Here is a 23901-nt window from a genome sequence, read left to right on the forward strand (position 1 = left end):
AGAGAGAGAGAGAGAGGGAGAGGGAGAGATAATTAGCCGAGGTTGTAACGAGCCCCGTGAGTTTCGAGACTTTCAAACTTTTGACGGCTGAGAGCGAAGCGCTGCACGAACGGCGAACGGATCTAGATCACGAGCCTCGTATTTCTTGGATCCTCGGAATTTATAATCTTCGAAAACGGGACACGGAATTAATCATCTTCGTTTTAATATAATTTCCCATCCGTTGTAAAGAGGCTTCCAACTTTCCTTTTTTGAGATGATTGAGCTTTTTCAAATTTTTTTACATAATTAAACAAATATTGTATAAATTTCTGTCACTTCTTCCGTTTAAACTTTCGTGAACGATTTATTTCGTATCGCAATTATCGATTGATTAAAAGGAAAAAATTCATCGTTCCCGAATCAACTCTGCAGATCGTGAATTGAATTGAACGAGGCTAATTCGTTGTCTCAACTATCGGGCTGCTTGATTAATACGGAGCAATTATTTTATAATAAATTAGAAAACGTCGCGCGTTGACGAATATTTCTTCGTTAACTGTGTAGATACCAGATGGTTTCAAAGAGTTTAGACAAAATTTCCCCGCTACGAACAATTTGAAAATTCTTTCACTTCGCCACAGTAATTTCGCAATCAACCAGAGCGCACTTCAAGGCTTCTTTCACGACTGCTGCTGAAAACGGAAAACCGGAGCCATTCGCTTCCATATCTCATCACGGCTGTACTAGCTTCACATTTTTCCGTCTCTCTAATCTTTCTTTTCCTTTATTCCTTATTTTGTTCCGATAACTATTTAATTTCCGTACAATTGGTCTATTTCTTTGTAAATCATCTTGAAAACTGCGTCGTTGTTATTTTTTTTTTTTTCCTTTCTTTGTTTCATTTTTGAGTTTAGAGCATCGCGCGTCGAAAATTTGGAGGATTTTTCGGATCGAAATCCTCGGATGGATTCTCGGACAAATTGTTCGACGTTTCACGGTCGAGGAAAATAGAATAAAGCACACGGGGTGTTATTAAAGTCGGAGGCACGTGGAGTTGGCTCCTTTATGTGGGCGCAAATTAAACTAAAAAAGTTCCTCAATCATCCGGTTTGGCAAACAGCTGGTCACCACGATGCTAGACAAAAGCTCCGTTGTTTTGCGACCGGTATTTAAGCCCCAATTTAACCGCCGCCCGGTGCAGCCATCGAGATATTATTTAATGCGGTGAAACTCGCGCGTATGCAGAGTTCACTCGCATACGTATAGACATGCATAATGGATTTGAGGTGTTAATTGAAATCGCGAGAGGAAAACATTCTGAATTCAATGCAGGGTGGCGAAGACAATACGTGTGAATAACAATCGAATCGAGGGGAGAATTATGGAAAGAATGAACGTAATAGCAGTGGTAACGATAACACCGGTTAACACGAATTTCGAGTTTATAATTAACAAATAAAGGTATTGGTTTATCACCCGATGTATAAAACTCTAGAAAAAAATTTCTCTCTTATCGACCTGTGCGATAATGAAAAAATGAGCGAAGCGATCGTTGTCCGGCAGAATGGCAGTGAGATTAATGTGTCATTGTCGCTTTCAAACAGCTCGAAACGAGCGATTTGGAGTGACGTCTATAGCCGGCAAGAGGGTAGGAGACCTTCGCTTCGAGCAGACAGGGGTTGACGCGGGTTAAGGTGAATGTTTATAGTACGGAGATTCGATTTTCGATACCCTCGATGCCGGGTACATCCAGCAAGCGGACTCGCTGCTAATTTCACACGGAAACGAATTTAACCGAAAATCGAGTAGCCCCCTTGCGTTAATTTTTCCAGCCCTCGCAAACGGTTAATTTCACTAATTAATTTCATCCCTTTTTTCTTATTCCTGTAATCGCTCTCCTGGACCCCATTTTCTTATTCCAACTCTCCGAGGGTGCGAAAATTCATTCGTTTCATTCACCTTTCGCTATCGAATCCATCTCTGGGCTGGATATACATATATATATATATATATATATATGTTTTTTTAAATTTTTTTAACGTCTACGGGAACTGAACCAAAAAATATAAGCACAAGGGTTGATGAACGATAAGCGAAAAGTTTCGTAATACTTTCCTGGTCATCCGTTGAAAGCTGGAGAGCAAAATGGACTTGGGGAGGAAAATTTCCGACTTATATATATAGATACATATATATATACGTGTTTACGCCATTATTTCTCTTTAGCCGAAGGTTGATTTCTCGGGGTCAGTTACCCACGTCACGGAGGGTAAATTCTTGCCGCCCTGCATCGAATCCAGTCTCTGCAGTCCGAGGAACTCGTCCCACGCCACCCCTAAGGATCTTGTATGAAAGTTTTCCCAGGGTTGAAATACGCCTAGGTATATACATGTATACAACACACCTATAACTCTGGCTCGAATCCGCGCCCTTTGTGCACGTCGCGACGCCCCGGCGTCCCGGATACGACGGATATTTCGCTGAGACGGAAGTTATCCCGTCGAGCATACCGATTCCCACCCCTCGGTCCCTTTTCGCGTGCACACAACACCGCAGACACGAGATTATTTATCTTTTCCCCCGGGCGAAATCGGGCACTTGGGACGGTTTTTTTAGATTTTTTTTTTTTTTTTTCATTTCGTTTCACCGCTTAATCGTTGCCCGAGCTGAAGGAGACGTTTCGATCGCGATCATTACTGAGCATACGGCGAAAAGAGGAGCGAAGAGTGAACGAAGAAAAAAATTAAGGAGAATCGGCGACAATTTTTAATCCGTAAAATTCATTTTACTTATACGTATAACAATTAGCGATTCGCAGGTCGGAGCTCTTTAATCGCACCCTTACATACCATGAATTTTGCAGCAAAGGAATGAATTGGCATTTAGGGGCGAAGGCTTTGCGCTGAAATTGGCAAGAGGAAGAAAATTCACCGACGTCTCGGAGGCTGACGGAGTTGGTACAACCGGATAAATTAATATTATATTCATCGCTCTTCTTCAACGGCAGAGAATTTCTGCTTGACTTTTACCAGAGAGTGACAGGCTCGTCTTAAATGCGAGACACGATCTTGTCGCGCAATATTTTCCCTCTCCTTTCTCATTTTGCCTTATATATAATATATATATATATATATATATATATATATATATATTTTTTTTCATTTTCTCTTTTCTTTTCTTACTTATTCACGTGTCCCGAGAGTTTGAGATCTAATTTTTTCGAATCATACCTTAACGACCTTACGCCGCTGTAATTCGATCGCTCTCGCAAAGTTGAGTAATTGAAAATAATTAAGGGAAGTATTTTATTCTGATTGTATATAGCGAAAAGAGTATAATACATCGACTTTAATCAACTTGCGTAATTAATATATACCGAACTTTTCAAGGATTTTCTAATAATATCATTACGTCGTTGAACGAATATCACAAAAGGCATTAATTTCGTTCCTAGCAGATGCAGCGTAATTGTTTAAATGCATTTATGTCTGCAGCGGGTGCATCCGTCTCTAGCACGCGATAAATTCTCTTAGTTCTCGCGGCCAATCCTTAAAACCCATTATTCACAACGAGACAGAGGGAAATATGTAAATATATATATATATATATGTATATACACACATAAAGGCGCAGTTATACGAGAGGGTGGAGATAGCGTTGGGTTAGGTAGTTTCGATTCAAGAGGACCGTCTCTTAATTACCGCTATTTCATTCTTATTATACGAATATTAATAACTGTTATTATTATCAACGCTCTTCCCTTACAATCGTCTCCGTTACTATGCTAATTATGAAAATTTCACGCGATGAACGATCGGTGAAAAAAAACATCAAAATAAACAACCCCGACGTTCAATATTTCATTTTTTATCTATAGAATTTTTGCCATTTGTACTAATAAATCAATTTTCCGTACAGTTTGAACAACGCTCGCGTTCTTATCGTTCTGTTAATAATACTATTATTATTATTATTATTTTTATTATTATTATTATTATTATTATTATTATTATTATTGTTATTATTTACATCGGTACTTGCCGTAACACGCAACACGTGAGAGTATTTTTTAATATCATGGAAAATCGAAAATTTGAATCAAAATTTGTGAGAAAATATGGACACGTACTTTTTGTTTTTGTAAAATAGGAAAAATATACCGACAAGACGCGGTTGCTGTGAAAAAAAATCCTCCATCGAAATTTTTCGCTTGAAATGTTTCTGGAAAATATTATGAATGCCTGTACATCCTGATATACCTGTACCTATACGTATAATATGTATATAAAATATATACATAGATGCGCGCGGTTATGTCCACAATGTATAAAATTCTGCGATATCTCTGACCACATTTTACCAGATTTTTATTCCTGTTTATTTTCCCCTCCTCTTTATTTCATTATTCTTCTTCGGTTTTACTCTATTCTTTCTTTCCTTTTATATTTCATATTTTTTATTTCTGTTGCATTTTCCCGACGTAGGTACGTATTTTAACGTAACATCGCCGCAGGGAAATTTTGCTCACAATAACGCTGCGGCGACACACGTAGAACGGATCGGAAATGAAAAAAAAAAAAAAACGTAAAGTGCCTAGGATATAAAGTGCGAAACTGCAGTTTTCGTGCAATACGATCGCACGCTTGCAGCTGTTTGTACAAATTTTTGCCCCTTAACGCCGATGCGGTTAACCGCTGTCCTGAGATCGTAATTCGCGCGTAAAATATAAACCTGTAATTACCCCGGACTTACGGGAAAACGACAGGCATCCACCATCGGCTGTAGCAGCTGCTTCAAGCGAAAAATGAGGGTGAGAAGAAAGAAATGGTAAAAAAGCGCACTTAAAATATAGGGAATAAAGGTAAATCAAAAAGGAAAACGAACGGGGCTTAGGAGTCGCCAACAACAAACCGCGAATATTGTCGAGCCGAGAGGGTGATGGGATCGCCCATCGTGTATTTTCAATTAATTAAACCACGGTTGGTTAAACTAAGCACCCAGCTTAACGGGTGTTGAAAATTCCGGGAGCTTAATTTCGGATGAAAAGTCAAAAACGGACTGTTTCGCGACTCGTCTCTTCATTTACTATCACTTGTTTATATTTCGTGAGAAAATGGTTTTAGTTGTGTATTATTTTCAGGTAAATCTTGACAGTGAGATGCAGGAAAGTAAAGTAAATCGGAGGTGAATAAATCGGTTATAATTAGGGCGCATGGCGCCGTGTGGTAAAAAGGGATAAGGACGAGGGTTAATCCGAAACGAGCCGTTCTTCTCCGCCCTTATAATTAAAGCCAGAACTTTTACCGTGGGACGGTGTATTTCGGCAGAGTTAATGCGTGAGTAACCTGTTGGCTCGTGCGTTTCGGGAACGATGATTCAACCGTCGTTGATCGTCCCTGTCATACCGCGTCGCATTGTACTCATCGAGTAAAAATTAATATAACAAGTTTTTTGAACAAGAAAAGAAAAGGAAAAAAAAAAAAAATTCTCCCTACGAGGTGTAACGAAGAACAGATATTGGAAGAAACGAGGAAGTTGAGAATAGCGAGGTCGTCGAACCAGCCGGTCGGACTACGTGCAAAATGTGTTTCAGGATTGATGGTCCGCACATCGAGGAATAAAGGAGCGACGACGTGTCCTTACTATTGCAATAAACGATAATTCATTGTTCGTCGCTTTTCATCGCGACGCGCTCGGTTGTCTCCCTTACTTCGCGTTTCTGTACATTCGACTAAGTATATTCCTCCGTCGCGCGATAAGTTCGATGTTGTACTATTCTCAGCACTTCACAGAACCGAAGCACTTTAACGCGACTTTTCTCACCCAGCGAGAAAGTTTGTCTCGAAGTATTCGTTTCGGAAACAAGTCTATTCTCCCAGGCTGACCACCGCCAACGCGGTACCAACAAGTCCGGCGTCGCAAGGCGCACTGAGAGTCTAACAGCCCCGCCCGCGACGCGACGCCCGGCGTCGCCAGATTCATCCCCAACGGTTGCTACAGCAACCCGACACGACGCACGCGTCCCGGAGGCGGAATGCCAACCCGGAGACCAGTAGTCCTGGACAATACAAGTTGCCAGCACCGTCTGACATATCCGAACGCTGCATTGTCTCTCGGATTACATTTATGGGTATGGATGTACGTCATCGCAGCCATCCGCAATGGGGTGTCAAGTTCGAAAACACCGATCGCTGGATTCGCCCCCGAATACCGTCGATTCCGCATCGCCGGCTCAAGCTCGAGGGATGCAGGAAATGGGCTGGTTGATGTGGGAAGTCCGTGGTCTGGACAAGGGCGGCGGTAATGTCGTGTCGGGTTCGCGTTTTGATGCATGACCTGCCACAACCAAATTGATTCGCGAGGGCGGACCCTCCGCTCTCGCCCATCTACGATTCAATCCAATCTCCGAGCTGATGGTGCGGATGTGCCGTGGATCCTTCTCTGGGTCCCATGACCAGGCTTGGGGGTGTACGCGTCGTCCAGGACTCACGGTCCGTCTGGTTCCTGATTTACAGCACCTATCGCGATTCGCGTTTCTCGGACGTCCAGAGGCGCGACGACTCGCGAATACAATAACTGGCGGATACCGGCGGTGGGGTGAAGTCAAAAAAAAAGATAAGGAGAAACGAATCGACAAGCAGAGGAAACGATCGTCGGTGGTGAAGTTTTTATCGCTACCCGTTTGAACTTAATTGCAGACGTGGCGAAATCGTCGGACGTTTATAAATAGGCTGTAAGAAAGTTTGCTCGTCGGTTGAACGGCGAGTACGGATGCTTGCAACAGCGGTCCGAGAACTTTGTGATCCGTAACGGAACACCTTGCAAAAAGTTCGCGAAACAAGCTCCAATTACGAAGATGGGTATGGGTGCTGTTGAGTTTTGTCAAGGATTCACGGCCGGGGTGGTTTTATTGCCGGCGATCCCACCTAGCCGTGAAATTGTATCATAGCTAGGCGGAGAGAGGAAGAAGGAAGCGTTTGCTGTCTTGACGCCCTGCCGCAGTCGGAAAATTCTCCGGAATTCATCTTCAGAGACGGGGGTCTAGGCGAGGAGGACTGCCAAGACCAGTCGTGCACCTCGCCACAAAGAGCCCTCGACAATCTCGAAGCCATTGTCAGCGGCGAGGCTGAAGCGTGGAGCATCCAGGGTACACACCAAGAGAGCACCAAAGGCCGCTGCCCTCCGGGCGAATGCAGCTGTGACGGTGCAGACTGCGGGAATCGGTCTGAATGGCGAAATCAACGATCCAGTTCCAAGCTCTTTCCTCGGTGAACCGGTGAATTCGCAGGGGCCGTTTTTGAATCGGTATCAAAATACGTGAAAGAAGCAGCGAGAGATTTCGTAGGAAGGATTCCGTGAACGAGGTTCACCGGTCGGAGTGATCCTGAATAAGTTTCCAGGTCCATTGATCAGGACGCGTGGATGTCACCGTTTGAAGCGTGAAACACGAGTTCTGATTTGGTACATCAAATAGTGGCGCAACTCTTTATTTCAAGGTCAAGCCTATGTGCGTATAGTATATTTTTGGCCGGAATTCGACCTCGATAAATATTTGACAAGCGGTACGAGAGGAGGGTTTCGGGGTGGCAAAGTTTGAATAATAAAAAGTAAGAGTCAATTCGACGAAGTGGGGCTCGGACTCTTGCACGATGGCCGAACAACGGCCATCAACTCGTGGAACGAGACCCCGGGTCCAGGTGCCGGGACACTTTTTTACCGGAACGACACCCGGACGTCTAATAACCTCGGCGAAGCACGCGAGCTGCGTCGGTTTTAACGCCGGGGACAATAAGGGGGGCGGGTTGAGAATTCTCGCGATGCAGGGAAATAACCAAGTCCCACTGATCTCTATTTCTCCTCCTATGTGCTCCTGTTTTTCCGCTCCGATCACCCGAGACCTCGACCATGTGGTTCGATTTGATTTCATGTCCATGTATCCCCCTCGTCCCGTGGGTGACATCCCAGATTTTGCGAGACGATAGCTCGTCCCGTGATCTCTGCCCTCCGACATCTTCCACGGGTCACGGACTATCCTTTCGACGGATATTTTCGGTAGCAAAAACCCGTCGCCCATGATTCTACGCCTGGTAGAAAAACAGGGGCGATCAACTCGCGTGGAAAGCACTCGAAGTGTACATCATCGATTTTACTGATTTTGGGATATGTTGTTGTACACCAAAAACGATTGGACAGGTATTTTTTTTCACGTGCCAACTGAGCCGTTGAAGGGAAAGAAGCGCCCTTAAAGTTTGACCCCAAAAATCGGTATTGTAAAAGTTCTCGATAATGACCATGATTTTCTTGATAAAACCGATTAACATCGTTGATCATCAACAGACGATAAATTGCGTACCTTATTTATTGGGGGTGAAGTTCAAGGCTGTCTTCTACCCCTTAAATAGAGAAATTAGAACGTGATGAGAAATACGTGTTCAATATTTTTCGATATACTCCAACACATCGCTGAGGGAAGAAAATAGTTTCCAATTTTTTGTACACCCGTTCCACGGAGTAATTCGCCATTCCTTCTTCATCGTATTTCGGTATTCTTTTTCTCTCTAAACTGTTGCACCTGTGCCAGACGTAAGTATGATACGCACATTCGCTTAATTCCTGTTGAAATCGGGGAGAATTTTCCCGATCATTTATCCACTCTGATCGCGATTTGAATCCCAGCTGTTCCCGCTCTTCTGAACCTCCCCTCCGTCCCTAATGCGGATTCGATTCCCGTTTCCCTCACACTTTCACGTTTGTATCACATCGGTTGAGGCGATCTGTCATCCGCGTGAGATGCTGATAAGTAATTGAAGCCACAGCGGGAACCTCCAGCCTCCCTTTCACCCTCTCTAACACCCTCGTTCTCTCTATTCCCAACCCAGTTCGTCGACGATCGTTGTGAGCCGTCCCCACACCGATTGTTCCTCAGTCAAAGCCAAACTCCAGCGTCATTCGTCATCAGTCATCCACCGTCTGTTCTCAACACCGACCAAACAGGATCTCGAAATTGGCAAAGTAGCCGAAATCGAATTGAAATGGTTTGGGAAAGAATTTTTAAGTCTCGACAATTAACCAGCACCGGTTCAACCGTCTTAAATTAATTCCACTTTCTCATTGATCAGTCGCTCTTCTCATGATCCTAATTAGGTACAACAAGGTGAAATTCGCTGCCGGCTACCTGCAGGTCGCTTCGATACCAATCAAGGAGCGAGAACAAAGAGGGTTAGTCAGTCAGGAATGAAACGGCACCGCGTTTGAATTCGGTCTGAATACATCAACTGGCTGGAGAGAAACTATAACAGTGAGCTTTGGGCAGGGGCGGTAGAATTGAAACCACGGAGATCGGATGACCGAGTGAACGAACAAACCGCAGCTGGTTTAGTCGCGATGCAGCCTAAAGTCTCTGGTATGTCAGTTGTCTCGAACAAAACGCGATTCCGCAAAGAGCTTAATTTTCCTTAATGCATCATTGTAACGTTAATTACACTCAGATGCATTGGTCCCGGAATTTTCATCCCTTCCTGCAACTGCAACGAGTTGTGCTTTGTTCCCGGCTAATTACCGCGGTTACCACTGCAACAAACAAATTTCATCGGTGCACACCCGGCGGTTTTAGACTTGATATATAAACCCGGTGTGCCAGAGCCAGACTTAATTAGCAGAGCTTGCGGTTTGGCCTTACTTGCAACTCTCCCCATGTACCGCCTGCCTCGATTTAGTCACTGTCTGCAGGATATGCGATATGCGGTGCCCGATCCTCTCCTCGCTGTCCTTGCTGTCAAACATCCTCGCCTTTCTTATAGCGAGCTTTTATCGCTCCGAGCCAATTAACCTGCGTTTATCGTTGTTCCCAGCATTGTAAACTACCAAAAAGTGTCAAATATTGTTACTATCAAATATTGGCCAAGAAATATCAGACATATTTCATACCGCACAGCAAAAGAAAAGAGAGCTTTGTATAAATCGAGTTTTCCCATCGCCTTTCGAAACGAGTATCAGAATTCTTTAAACCGATTTCGAGACGGACAAAAGTGCCTTTATACCTGTGGAGTTGAAATTCTGTTCCCAGCTGATCGCAGCTCGGTATCCGGCACCGTTTCCTTAGTGGAAGTAAATGAGTTATCCTCGCAGAAATTCAGGATTGGCACAGTCCCTCGATCTGGGATGCTGACCACGTTGTTCTTGTCCGCGGTGAATGGCCGGGGGGGTCGCAAATTGTTTCCGACACATCTACGGGAGAGGGTTGCGCAGTTTGCTGATTGGCTCATACACGCTGGAAATTCCCCCTTATTTTCCCTCTCGTAATTTCAGTTGCGATTTTCTTTTCTTTTCTCACGGTTATTGCCCGCACACCCCACAATTCGAGGTATACTTCGAGAGTTCTTGTGCCTGGTGAGGTATGGGATTATTTGCCTGCCTGTTTGCCGAGTTGTTCTTTCTCCGGAAATCCACCTCCTCGACTCACTGCACCGCCTATCGTAGCTAACGAGTAAATTTCGTGCGCTTCGTCGGCAGGTAAGCAGAATAGATATTACACAGTTTTCTTCGAGTCGAGAAGGGGTTCGTGCAGTGGCAAGGGTCGATACTTTTTCGACGATTCTTCGTTGAGAGATAATCGTGCATCGACTGTTTGCGAAACTTCAATTTTTACAAAGAATCCAAGGAGAATAAAAATCACTAAGTAACTACCAAGATATTATCATGCTGATTTTGCATTTCAAATTGTTTCAAAATAGTTAAAAATCCAACAGATTCATTCGATTTCACCAAGTGATTACTGATCTTTTGGCACGGCGCACATTCTCAGCCTCACCCCCCTTCCCATAAGAAGATTATATCCCCAGCAGTTTATTGATCCCCTTTTTCTTCGCTACGTTTTCGGTATCGTCGAATATTTAAATTTTCACGATTGCACTGACATTCATTTTTCATCAACAAACAACAACATTTAGTTGACTATTGAAGGAAGAAGGAGCTCCGTTTCAGCGAATTTCTTCCTTAAAAAAAAAAAAGTTTTCCTAACAAAGTACAAGTTATTTTGTAGTGAAGTAAACGAAATGTACTCAATTTTTTGATATTCAAAAACTATTTAAAACGAAAAATCGATATCTGAGCACGTGTTTATCATTTCAGTTATCGTTTTTCCCTCATTCTTAAAACAATTGTCGCGGTTATATTTAATAAGTTATTTAATTAGATAATTTCTCAACAACGTGCGATAAAGCCCGTGATCGAAATAATACCAAAAAGCCTCGATTTCCACCTCACACGAATCACATTGATTTAAAAAAAACACCGTGCGATATTCGGATGGTGAACGTCAATGTCGACCATTTTTCGACCCGCGGGGTCATTTCTCGCCCCTGTAACAGAACCACCGGTCCAAACGAAGATTAACTAAAGCCGATGTCGCCCCGTTTGTCTCTCTGCGATCTCGCGGGAGCCAGCCAGGTCGGATATTATTCTCGAGGCTTGCTAGGGATGATCCTTAGCCGCGAATTCGAGGGTCGGGTCTCAGGCTCAATTACCTCGCGGATTTTCCAACGGCAGGTGGCAAACTTGTTGGTAATTAGTATTTATGCCCATCGCGTGGCAAGGGCTGCGCCCAAAGGGCTGCCAAAATATGGAACCTGCCATAAAATTAAGACAAATTTTATCGCACAACTTTCGCCCCTTCGCTATTCACTGCCGTACATATACATGCAACATAAACAAATTATGCAACCGTGTCTCAGGATTAGAAAAGTCTGTGTTTAAGTATGTAAAATAGGCGCACAAAATTTGTTGAAAATGGACTGAAAAAACAAAGAAGTCGCCATCGCAGGGAGAAAATTTCATATGTGTATATTGATTATTTATTACAATCAAAAAATATTCAAGAAATTTATAATTGGATATTATAAGTATACCTACACTGAACAGTTACTTTTTGCTAGATATTTTTTTGTTATATCAACGACGTTTCAAAGATTGTTGCAACGCTATTAACCATCAATTTATTTAGCATACTACGAAATCGCGTGAGCGTTTCAATTACCCCGGCACTTGTGACTCGGAGCTTATACGTATACACGCCGACCCTAAACACAGAGTTTAGCGGAACAGCCGACGATTCGCTGGGCGAATGCTCCCCAGGGTAGAGCCACCCGAGTCCGGATCCGGAGGCCGTTGAGGGGTTTCGCGGGGAAGGTGTTCCGCACCGGAAGTCGTCCGCGTGTTCGGTATGGAGCTACGGAGACCGGAGTCTCATCACGTACGAAGCGAGAGACGCCAGCGACCGAGGCTCTGCGGGATTCACCCCCCGCAATGCTGGAGGTAAAATGCCACCCTCGCACCGTGAATAGATCAACCGAATCGCGCGACGACGCGTCCCGTAACTTTTCTCGCCTCTGGCTACGTCGGGCGGATCCTTCGATAGATTATACAATTATTTCGGAAGGCGATATGTCCTTGAGTTCGGTTTTACACCGTCGTTATGAAGATTCGTCCGAGGGTGAGAATGCCGATGGATCGGAAAATAGAATCGAGCTACGGCATGGGATTTTCGAAAATGTGATATTTTGTAGATTTTCAACACGCGGAAATTTATTGCATAATCTGTTTCGAATTTCATTGAAATGCTTGTACAGTAATGATTTCTTTCGTAATCGGAGTGAAATATGAGTCTAACTTCGGTTCAATTTCAGTGGGACACACGATTCTTTACATAACGCGAGTATGTTACGCGTTTTTCACGATGCGCGAAATTGAGGTTAGGGTCACGTAATGTCGGACTTGTTCCCGACGGCGCCTGCGCGGAGTACGGAAAGGACCGCTTTTAACACCTCCGCGCATGCGCATCAGCAGACTGACTCTACGGTCGTGAAAACGAAAACTGCGTACGTAAAGCATGAAACCCGAATAAAACATGCTTGCTTCATACAAGCATAATAAACAGCAGCTTCGCGGAGTTCTTTAGCCTTTGATAACCGACACATAGAGACGGATATATACCTACGTATAGGATATTGTCAGCGTTAATCGAGCAGGGCAGCGAATCCGTATACCTGCGCAAAATTCAATTTCCTTTCGTGCTCAAGTTTCGCTTTGGATAGGTATGGGGTTCCTGTTCGCCCTTTCAGTGTACAGAAGGGAAGGGTTTTCGCGAGAGACAGACGGCCGGAAATAATCCTGTACAAGCAGAGCTTCCAGCTCATCCTGCGTTACACTGCAGTAATAACCCGAAGGGTGAAAACTTGGCAAATCCGAGTTAAGGTTACCGTGCGGTAGTGATTTGGAAGAAAAAACTGAGAGAAAAAAAAAAAAAAAAACAAACACAAAGTAAAAACGAAGAAGCAATCTCTCGTTCTTCGCGTTCGGAAAGCTCCGGCAACAACTCGTAGCCGTATATTTCGCTTTATTGCGTTCTCGAGAGACACGCGTTTAAACGCGCGTATTAAATCTAGCCGGGTGTTTATCATTTTTCTTATTTTCTCATTTTATATTACTTTTCTTTTTCCTTTTTTTTTTCACCACACTTGGACGGTCAAGCGGGCGTTGTCGATAGGAATTTATTGCGCCAGAGAAAGGCCAATAAGGCACGATCTCCGAGGTGGTTGACTATAGAGGTGTGGGTGGACAGGTTGACTGCTCAACGAGGTCGCGGCCAGGAGTGAGAACCTAAGTGAACGCGGTGAAGATTCGCCTCGGAGTCTTACAAGCCGCACGATGTTCACGCCGTAGAGTTGCGAGTAGAGAAGATAAAGAGAAACTTGTAAGAAATATCAGCCAAAAAGCGAAATAAGAGAAGAAAAAAAAAAAAACTTGACGCAACTGTCGCTTTACGAATAATTAAAAATGCATTTCGCACATCTACACCGAATGATGTCAGTAATTGATGATCGATTTGAAGTTTTCTCAACCATTCGATTTAGGAGTTTCTTTGGAATTCATTTGCGGGCGTTAGTAATTACGAAGGAGAACGAATTTTCGAGCGACAGTGGAATACACGTGTTTACCTTGTTTCGCAGTGAATCAAATCATTCACGTCGCGAGTAAGAAATTATTATTACTTATTATTATATTGTTACTTATTCCGTGATCCAGGCCAAGACTGAATTTCCGAATTCAGGGAAAATCTCCTACAAGAGGAGTCAGATTCGGTGAAATGAAAGATCCTTGAGGGTGTGGTGGTGTAATTTATTCGGGTAAGAGGAATGGCGGGCATATTTCAAAGGAAAATCTCTCCTCCCCGTGGTTTTGCGGAAAACCGTGGTAGCAGTGTGTTCCGTTATATCTGAGAAATAGGATCAATCGAAGCTCGCTCACTCTCTTGATTTTATAACCTGGCGTTTCGGTACCGATTCTAGACTCGTCGGTTGAAGGGTTACCGCTAATCTCTTCCCGAATAGCGAGTTGGAGAACTTACGAACGGGGAATTGTCTATCCGGAGTTACTTTGGCCGCGGGTTAATCGCCGCCAGGAAAATCCGCCTCGATTTATCACCGAAACGAGAACCGCGTGTGTACGGTTTACCCTTTGATTGCACCCTCCGACGGCTTAATTCCAACTTACGTCATTCGCCTCATCAATCTCCGCAATTGCGACATAATTCACAAACCCGTCGTTTCCATCTCGTGCAAGAAAACACGCGCTAGCACATCGGTAGACAAAATTTGTCATTTGTTTTGGCTAGAATTATTGCAAGTACAGTCTCATTGTTAGATTAGTTCATTCGGGATTTCATCATCTTTTCTGATCCTTTTTACCGACGAATACTTAGGTACAATATTTATAATGTCCTTTATTCCCGAGACCATAAGCGTAATAAATTGCTCGAAGATGGTTTATAGGTGGTATTCATAATCAGTAATTCTTGTTTAAGGGCGGGAGGGGTACAGTTTGGAAGGTCTAAAATCCAGTACGATTTTACCATCCATTATTCCTGGCTCTTTTTTCGACCTCGTACAGCAAGAAGAGTAGGTTTCAAAGGCAGAATAGTAAAAGAGTGATAATAATTCTTCTTCTTACGCTTCCCGTAATCCGAAACCGTAGAAAAATTACACGCAGTTTTTACCGCGCGTAGGATAACGCGATTTGTAGACCGTAACGGCACTAACGAGAGGTACAAGAAATACCGAATCCGTCTGACCCTTGAATCTCCCGCGTGTCGAGCAGTGATCTCTGACGAGGAGCGAAGAACGGCTGAACCTCGGACCAAGTTTTTTTTTTTTTGTTCGGAAATGCGCCGCAGTGGCGGTAAAAGAACCCGCACAAAACAATTTTCATGATTTTACTTACCGATTTAGCTGCCTCGAAGTCGCCCTTCCGCAGCATTTCCATTAACCGTTCATGCTCCATCTCCTCTTTCGTAACGTAGAGCTTCTCTTCCTTGGCCCTGAGCGAATCCTGAAGCAAAACGTTGTCGTAATCGCTGCTGAGAACGTCCCGCGAGTTGAAACCGTTGATCGGTGGGTTAAAAACCGGTTCAATTTTCTCTGGTGGCTCGATTTTCGGCGTTATCACAACGGCTGGCAGATCCTGTTCAAACCGCAGGGTCTTCATCAGGACCGCGTTGACAACCGGCGGAATTTTCTCCTTGCCGATTTCCGGTTCCGGACGAAGAGCACCGTTCGTCAACGGCGTTTCCGGCTTCGCTTCGAGCTCCTGGTTCCCATTTTGCACGTCCTGAGAATTCACCACGCTTGGCGATTGTCGGAAAGTAGTGAAGGTGTTCCTGGCCGATTCTCCGACCTTCCCTATCCCCGACGATCTCGGAGAGGCATAAATCGTCTCGAGGTGGTTCGCGGTGCCGAACCTGGGTTCCCGGTGGTCCCCATTCTCCTTCCTCTGGTCCTCCATGATGGTCTCAAGCAGCTCACTCCGCGATCCAGCCTCGATCTCGATAAAGGCACGATCGTCTTCCGGCGGTGGGGCAAAAACCCCGCCGACCGTGGTACGCGGTTTTCCGATTTGCCGATCGCCGTAAGCCGAGACCTTTGCGGCAGCGTTCGGCCTGAGAACGTCCTCCAGGTCATCGGCATGAATGACGAGCATCGGTCGTTCGTAAATCTTCTCAATGATCTTCGGGGTCGCGTAATGAGACCGGACAACCGATTCGCTACCAAGACTGGTGGCGAAGGGCTGATCCTCCTCGGTCTGGAGGGTCGCGTACATCGCGTTGTTCGGTTTGAAGCTCGACACGGGATTCGCCTTCCTCGGTACCGGCGGGGCCCGCGATCGGCCCTCCTTCCGATCGGCGGGGGCCCGAAGCGTCGGCACCAAGGTCGCGTCGATAACCGAGCGGCAGCTTTCTCCCTCCTTATTTGGCCGCGACTCGCCGATCGGACTCGGGCCCTTCGCGCAGGGCCCCGCGGCCTTGACTGTCCCGACTTCACCGCCGGCGGCGGCAGCGCGCTTCAACGAGGATCGCCGCGTCGGCACGGCGATGGGCCCGTTCCGGGCCTTCTCCTTATCCCTCTCCGCTTCGCCACCGGTCTTCGGGGCTTTACTCACGTTAACCGCGGCGTTTCCCCGCTGCGGGATCCGCGACGCTGTAGTTTTCGGTGCCTGCTCTTGCTGCCGGGCCCTACTCCTGTTCGCCAGGTACTCCTTGTAGGGCCCACGGCTTGTGTTCACCCCCACGCTGACTTTCTCGCGACGCACCTTCTCCTCGCTCAGCTCGTCGCAGCTCAGCGTCTCAGCCCCTCCCTTAGGCTTCGCCCTTATACCCTCGGCACTCGGGGCCTTGCCGTACCCGGAGCAGCTGCTACTGTTAGACCTTACAAGAGGGCGCTCTTTGCCCCCCTTAAATCCCTGGCTCTGGCTCTGGCTGAGCCAGGCGTCGACCCTCTTCTGGACCTCGCCCTTCCGCAGAAGGATCTCGACCTCGGAGTTGACCCGATGCTGGTCAGTCTGCAGACCGATCGGCTTACCGATTTTCGCGCCAATTTTTGTCTGCGGTAAAATCGGCCCTGGTTTCGGCTTCTTCAACTTTGATGCCGCCTCCCTTTGCCTCTGGAGGTTCATCGTCGCCTCGAAATTGTTCACGTCTATGCTACCGACGTCGCTGAGACCCGACGACGGACTGTAATCGAGCTCCTCGTACTGGTCGAGGATGTTGTTCACGGAGTGGGCGTCGATCGAGTTCGTGCTCTTCGACCTGTCCTCTCCGCTCGACGACTCCTGCTGCGCTCCGTTCTCCACCCCCGGACCGATTTCTGGTCGCCTCCGCGTCCCCACCGCTCCACTTCCGGCGAATGGAACGCACCCGTCCGTCCGGCTCTTCCTCAGCGCCGATCTCGCCGCTCCGAGACTCTGGCTCAGACTCCGCGTCGACGGCACGCTGCTCTCCGTGCAGCTCTTCAGCAGCGGACCCCGGAAGTGGCCAATGGTAAGCCGCGCTTCCGGTTCCCCCGGAAACACTTGCAGGTTCTCCGGTGGGTAGAGAGCCGATTGGCTCGGTATCGTCGAAGCGTCATCGTCGGCGAACGGGATGCTGCCGCCTCCTGTAAGCGGCTTGAATGCGACCTCTTCGAAACCACTCATCATGGTACCAACGACGTCACATTTTGCGGGGGAGAATCTGGTGGCTTGTTTTACTCGATTTATACCTTACTCCTCGGTCTGAAACAGAAATCACAAGTGATCAGAATATGTACTGAACAAAAACGGTCTTGACATTATCGTCTGGCAGTGAATTGGTGAAACTGGTCGTGACTGGTCGAGTGATTTCATCACTGCCCATTAGGTTGAAACATTTGTGAACTATTTTCTTTAGGGTGCCACTTGAAAAATTTGTTACAAATACTGAAAAAAAAAAAAAAATTGTTGTAAGACCTGGAGAAGGTAGGAAAATATTTAGACGTTACTAACAATTGTTGTAATATTTTTTATTTATTTTTATGTGCACACCTCTAAGTATTTTCCCACCTCCTGCAGGTTTTACGACGTTTATTTTTCAGTATTTGTCACAAATTCTTCTAGTGGCACCTTAAAAAGAAGAATAAAGATTAAATATGAACCACCCTACCGCACATGCTCGCAACGAACCGACGAAATTACGCGTTGCCGATTAGCCACGCCAGTCACGGTTCCCCAGGTATAATATGCATGGGTTTAACGACCTATCAAAGCCCCTAATCGATAGGTGAATTAATTCAAACCGGATATAGGATTGAAAATGGAAACGTCGAGGTACGTGACCGGCCAAATGGAGGACAATTAGCCATGTTCGGCTCGGTTCGACCCTGAACTGGTTCGACGGATTATCAAGGTGTCTCCGTGCGAATGTGCGCGGAGGAATTGACGCTGGACAATTCGGACTCCATTGGTGATAAAAACCCTTAAGGTAAGGCTCGAAGTGCGATTGTTCGTCTTAATGGACGGTGAACCGCGCGGTCTTCTCATTGTCAGCCTTGGAAGTTCTAAGGGTCCGTTCACACGAGCCTGTGGAAGACCAGCGGCGCCGGAATGACGGTAAGAAAAAACTTTACCTCGCGCCGTTTCAAACGGGTTTCAAGTGTTGGCGACGCTCCGAGCGACTCGTCAGTTCTCTTCACTCTCAGCTTCCATGTGACTGCATATACGCGTGTACGTGCCTTGTGTTCATTTACAATTTTCAAACGTCAGAGGGTCAACTGCATTGTACCAGAGCTTAGTGACCGGTCCGACGAAAATGAAAAAGAACGAGAAGAGAAGCAGGGATATCACACTGCTTAAGGGGTTGTACTTGGTCTGGATATTTCGAAAATCCATTCTTTTCTATTTCATTTTCGTTGTTTGCATATGCTCAAGTGCTTACAAAGAAAATATCACGTCTGTCCGACTTCTTCTTTTGTTAAAAATTAATATTTTGCTTATTCCTTCGTATTTTTTGTTTTTTCATTTCACACGATCCAGTCCAGAGATATCTCGCTCACCGCAAGATGCATTAAAGCATCAAGCTTCAACAATCATCACTTTTACAAATAAAAAATATCAGAATCAAGTTCAATGCTGCCCCAATATGTATATAAACTTTTATGTCATCAAATTGAAATGTCTCTGGTTGAAATATCGCTTTTTTCGGCCTCCTAACTAGAAATAACCTCTTAAATGGATTCTACTGTAACATTTCAAAGTGAATCGCAGACCAGGTAAACGGAAACATTGATTGTTTTTGTTTTTTTTATTTTTATACACTTACGAGACTTTACTCATCGACTTATCTGGTTCCTTCACCGGACTTCGGAATAAATGAAATACGATCAATCGGCTATTGCAAGCTGCCGCCGTTCTGATACGTATAACCGACGCGAAGATAATTAATTTTCGCCGCACATTATTAACCAACGGTTGTAATCTGAAGACAGATCAAAACCGTATACCGGTTGTTAATCACGTGTAAACAACGAACGGGCGAGATCTAATCTCGGCGATATTGTGCAATAATTGTACTAACAACGCAGCTGGGTCCGTAAAAGACGTAGCGACGAGGTGGAATAAGAGGAATTATCGGTCAAGCATCTGTAATTGCTTTGCATCAAATTTCGGTCCGGGCCGTTGTAACCACTACAAACGACTGCTTAAATTACACCATTGTCACGGGCACTCTTGCACTACTAAACATATATATATATATATATATATATATATATATATATATCGTAATAATAACTTTGGCCCACCGGTGATGTCAGTCATCGCCAAGCTCTGCAACGTGAGTCAATTCACTTGCTAATTCTGATGTAACGATCATACACGTCTCTGTTATAACGGAGTTCGTAAAGCAGACGGTTGGATTAACGCCTAAAAATATCTCAGTGATCATCGGTTATTACCGAGTACGTCTATATATGTATACATGCATGTGTGAAGGAGAAAAAAAAGTCACGGAACAGGACGACGTCTCTTCAAACTGCAGTTCGCTATGCTTCGTTTATTTCTAGCCGGTTATTGTATGTATATATGCCTACACGTTTACACGTGCTCTATTTGCAGAGGAAGAATAAAGAGAAGGGGGGAAAAAGGAAGATATCCACGGAGACCAACAGCGGTTTGGAAAAAGATCGAAACACATGTGGACTCTACGAAACGTCAGCGTTATAACCGAAGCAAACGGGTTCTACGGACCAACGCAGTGATCCCGAAAGATCAACGGAGTCTTTGGAACTCGTGGAGCAAAACTTTTACACTTCGCTTTACACGTAGAGGCTCTTGAAATACTTTTGGAAAGGAAGGTGTAACGTTGCTGTGAAAATTCGACGCCTTCGCGAGGAAAACGAATAAAACCAGTGAAAATTACGTTCGGAAATTTATGACTCGCAATCTGAAATTGATATCACAGGGAAGAACAGTCTCAACTGATGAAAATGAATGTTTTTTTTTTTTTTTTTTATAGGTATATTGAATCTGATCAACGATTTCATTACGCCTTCAACTGTATTGTAGAGTAAAAATCTACACTCTTCTGATAGTTTAGCCAAATATGCAACTAATCGTCTCTTTGTACGATCCACATTTGAGCCTTTTTTTTGTAGTTGTTGAAAAAATTATACAGGTGAACAAAAAAAAAAATAAAAATTCCTCTTAGAGTTTCTATTCAGATAAATAAATTTCGATTCTGTACATCGACTATTAACCAAAACCTTTATTTGTTACTTACAAAGCTTGTTTTTGTCTTTTTCACGTCGATAAATAAGTCTTGAAGTTTTCGGTTGATAGCTGATATGGGTGTATATTCGGAAGAAAAAGGAAAACGTTTTCGCTAAGATGCGATGGACCTTGTCGTTATTAACGCTATCAGGGGCGGTTTAACGATAGCATGATGGGAGATTAGGTTTGGGGTTTGATACGAGAAAGTCCGTACGAAGATAGAAAAAGTACGAAGAGTATAAATTTTTAAACTTTGTTTATCAATTCTTTCACACTTGTACTTTATTATTAATTATCATTTTTGAATGATAGTGATTTGAATGGAAAACTGAAGTTTGTTTAATCGTTATTTACAAAAATATCCATACTGAAATATCGCGAAGAACCGGCATCATCGTCGATGTAATTTATTCGTGAACAAAGCGAGGATCGCGGCATCCTAACCATTGACGAGCATTAAAGGAGATACGTTACAAGCGTTGGGTCTTGGTAGATCGCTCATCTTGGAGCGATGAAATATACCAAGACGAGTCACAGTGTGCGTACGAATTAATACTCGCCGAGGTTCGAAAGCGACGACGTACGTGATCTCACTCCCACGAATCTCCGAAAGACTGAGGTGGGGAAGATATCAGCCGGGTACGTGTGAATACTCCGTGAATGGGTATAATCTGTTCGACGTGACTGCAGACCGCGTTGCAGCATTAACAACTCCCGGCGTTGGTACCGTAGTTGACAGGAACCGAGGAAAGAACCGCACCTTATCGGGCAAAAGGTTAACACCAATTTGTTACGGAGATTAATGGGCCGTATCTCGAATCGCCGGAGTCATAACTCGGGCTCGTGACCCTCTATCCAGACTCTTTCACGAGGACGAGGAGGACGCGCCCGGGTTTAGGAGGTGTGTAAAACGCCAACCTCCCCCTTCCTCCCGGGACACACATAAGAATCTCATCCATTGCTGAAATTTACGGTCACGCAGAGTGTCGATCCTACCGAAATTCCCGCTTTTTTCCGCCGCCTCGACGTCGTCGTTACGCTCGGGATTTGATCGATCGAGAATCCGTTCCGAGAGCTTGCGAAGCTTTCTATCTATCATTCGGAGGATCGACGAATCGGCCGGAAAAATCACGATGCGCGATGTGTTTCTTAGGACAGCTTTTGTACGAGACTCCCAATCGTTGCTTCGCGTCTCCTTTTGTTTCTCTTTTTTTGTTTTTCCCATCTGAGAGGGGGCGTGCTTTACGATGTCCGGGGCAGCTGACTGACTGACTGCGTCTAGAAGCTTTATCAAACGGCTCGTTTCATCTTTTTCCGCTCCTCGTGACTCGGTATTCTCAATTAGATTGGATGAAAATTAAACGCGAGGAAATTTACCCGGTTTCGATGTAATTCGTTAGCCGTGTTTGTGAATGATGTACGGTACGAGGGAACGAAGATAAGATAACGGAAGAGTCACGCGGCTGGACACGTGCTTACGTTGCAATACTACCGACAGAAATAGGATTTCCCCCCCAGAGCCTTTTTGATACGGGTGTCAAATCTCACTCTGCTGTGCAGACGCGTGACGGAAGTGGGATAAAAAATAGCGCGTCATTGCAATTTTTTTTTTTTTTTTTTTAACTTTCAATTTTTCATCCATCGTAACGACAGAAATGTGAACGTGAACGGCGGATTCTGCATCGTGCGATTAGGATTCAGCATCCGCTCGAGGAGCGGAAGAAGAATCGCGGAAACGTTCGTAGATTAGAGGACGCGTTATCTCGGACTAGTTTTATGCACCGTGTGCGTGCGGAAAGCGTTAATTTCATTTTTTTTTTTTCTTATCTTTTATCTACAATCTTCCCTCTTTCACCTCCCACATTCACCATAAGGCTCTCTGACTCACGATAATGGACAAGCAGAACAATGTCGGTAATTGTGATTGGACTCCAGAACGCAGCGAAGCCATATGTCATGCATCAATATATTCATCATACTCATGTAAATGCGAATGCCTGAATTAAGGAAGTTTTTGATGATGAAGTCAGAACTTGAAGAATAATTTGAAAATTTGTAACGTAGTATTTAAAAAAAACATGATACGGGAAATAATTATGGAGCTTTTTTTCACGCATGTTTGAACTAGTTGTATACGTTGTGAAAAGTTATTGATTATATATAGATACATGCGAAGAGAATAATTTATGAACCGAATAAAAATTTGAAAAACGCAACAGCAGTAGCGGCACGTGAACTAACAGGGAATGAATTAGACGCTTATCAATATACCGATGTTGTTTATTTGGAGCGTCTGACAATAGCCGGGGGAAAAAAAAACGGATGAGAGGATCTAACATTCAGAAGCGCGTGAAATTCGAATTAGAAAACAGTCTGGTGGACACGATCGTTCCTTCCTCTTCCAGTTCTACACAAGGTAAATATGAAACGCATTCCGAACTAAGCTGAACTAAGCATGAAAAACGACGCGATGCAGTCCAGACCCGCAGTCTGCGATCCAGACTAGTTTTTCCTTCCGGCCAAATAAACAGTCACTTAAATTGAAGGTAGAGAGGACAAACTTTTATACGGGATTGAAAATTCGTGATTTTTAGATGCTCAAGTACGTACCCGAGGCTTATCCCAGCATCTCAGAAAAATAGAGAAACGTTCCTTGATCCAAACGCATCGTTTTCATCGTCTCTATATCTCTCACGTAGCCGAATTATTCTCAAACTAAGAGTAACACACACAAAACTGCACCATCCACGACACTGTCAAATAAAAAAAAAAAAAAAAGAAACCACCTTCCGACGATCACGCACGTTTAATTACACGGGTCACACGGGGTGGAATTCATTGATCGCATTGATCAACGCGCACTGTGAACGACGAGAGTGGAGTGAACCACCATCGAGACCGGGATCGATTTTATACAATCTGAGAGTTGATCGATCCACCGCGGTTTCGAAAATCGTGAAAAGAAGAACAACGAAGAATAAGAAGAAGAAAAAAGGGAGTGACGTACGAACAAAAACCAAAACACCCAAGGGGCAAAAGACTCGGAGAGCTCTTCTCTCGGCTACAGACGCGACACGCGATGGGCCCAAGGAAGCGGCGGCGACTAGCAAGGAGTCCCTCCGAGAAATCCGGTGCCGACCGACGACCATCCGCCAGCCCCCCTCTCGTCCATCTGGGACCCCACGTGGGCCCCTCGAGAATGTGTTGGTGCGGCTGCCTGTGACCGACTCTCTTCTCCTCGTTTGCGAGGCGAACGCTTCTCTCGGTGTGGGACCGAGAGACCGGCAGTCATTAACAAAGGATAGTCTA

The 23901-nt window shown here is 44.9% G+C and overlaps 1 protein-coding gene across 1 annotated transcript in view; it reads right to left on the bottom strand.

The window, feature by feature from the left end:
* Positions 1-23680, bottom strand: part of LOC124179504 — a 72432-nt gene extending 48752 nt beyond the window's left edge. The window contains exons 1-2 of the mRNA XM_046563961.1: positions 23203-23680; positions 15259-17583 (exon numbers count right to left, since the gene is read on the bottom strand). Coding sequence (XP_046419917.1) covers positions 15259-17508 — 2250 coding nt within the window. The 5' untranslated portion in view covers positions 17509-17583; positions 23203-23680. The remainder of the gene's footprint in view (positions 1-15258; positions 17584-23202) is intronic.
* Positions 23681-23901: the final 221 nt, after the last annotated feature.

Source organism: Neodiprion fabricii, chromosome 4 (assembly GCF_021155785.1).
Source record: "Neodiprion fabricii isolate iyNeoFabr1 chromosome 4, iyNeoFabr1.1, whole genome shotgun sequence".
Taxonomy (NCBI): Eukaryota; Metazoa; Arthropoda; class Insecta; order Hymenoptera; family Diprionidae; genus Neodiprion; species Neodiprion fabricii.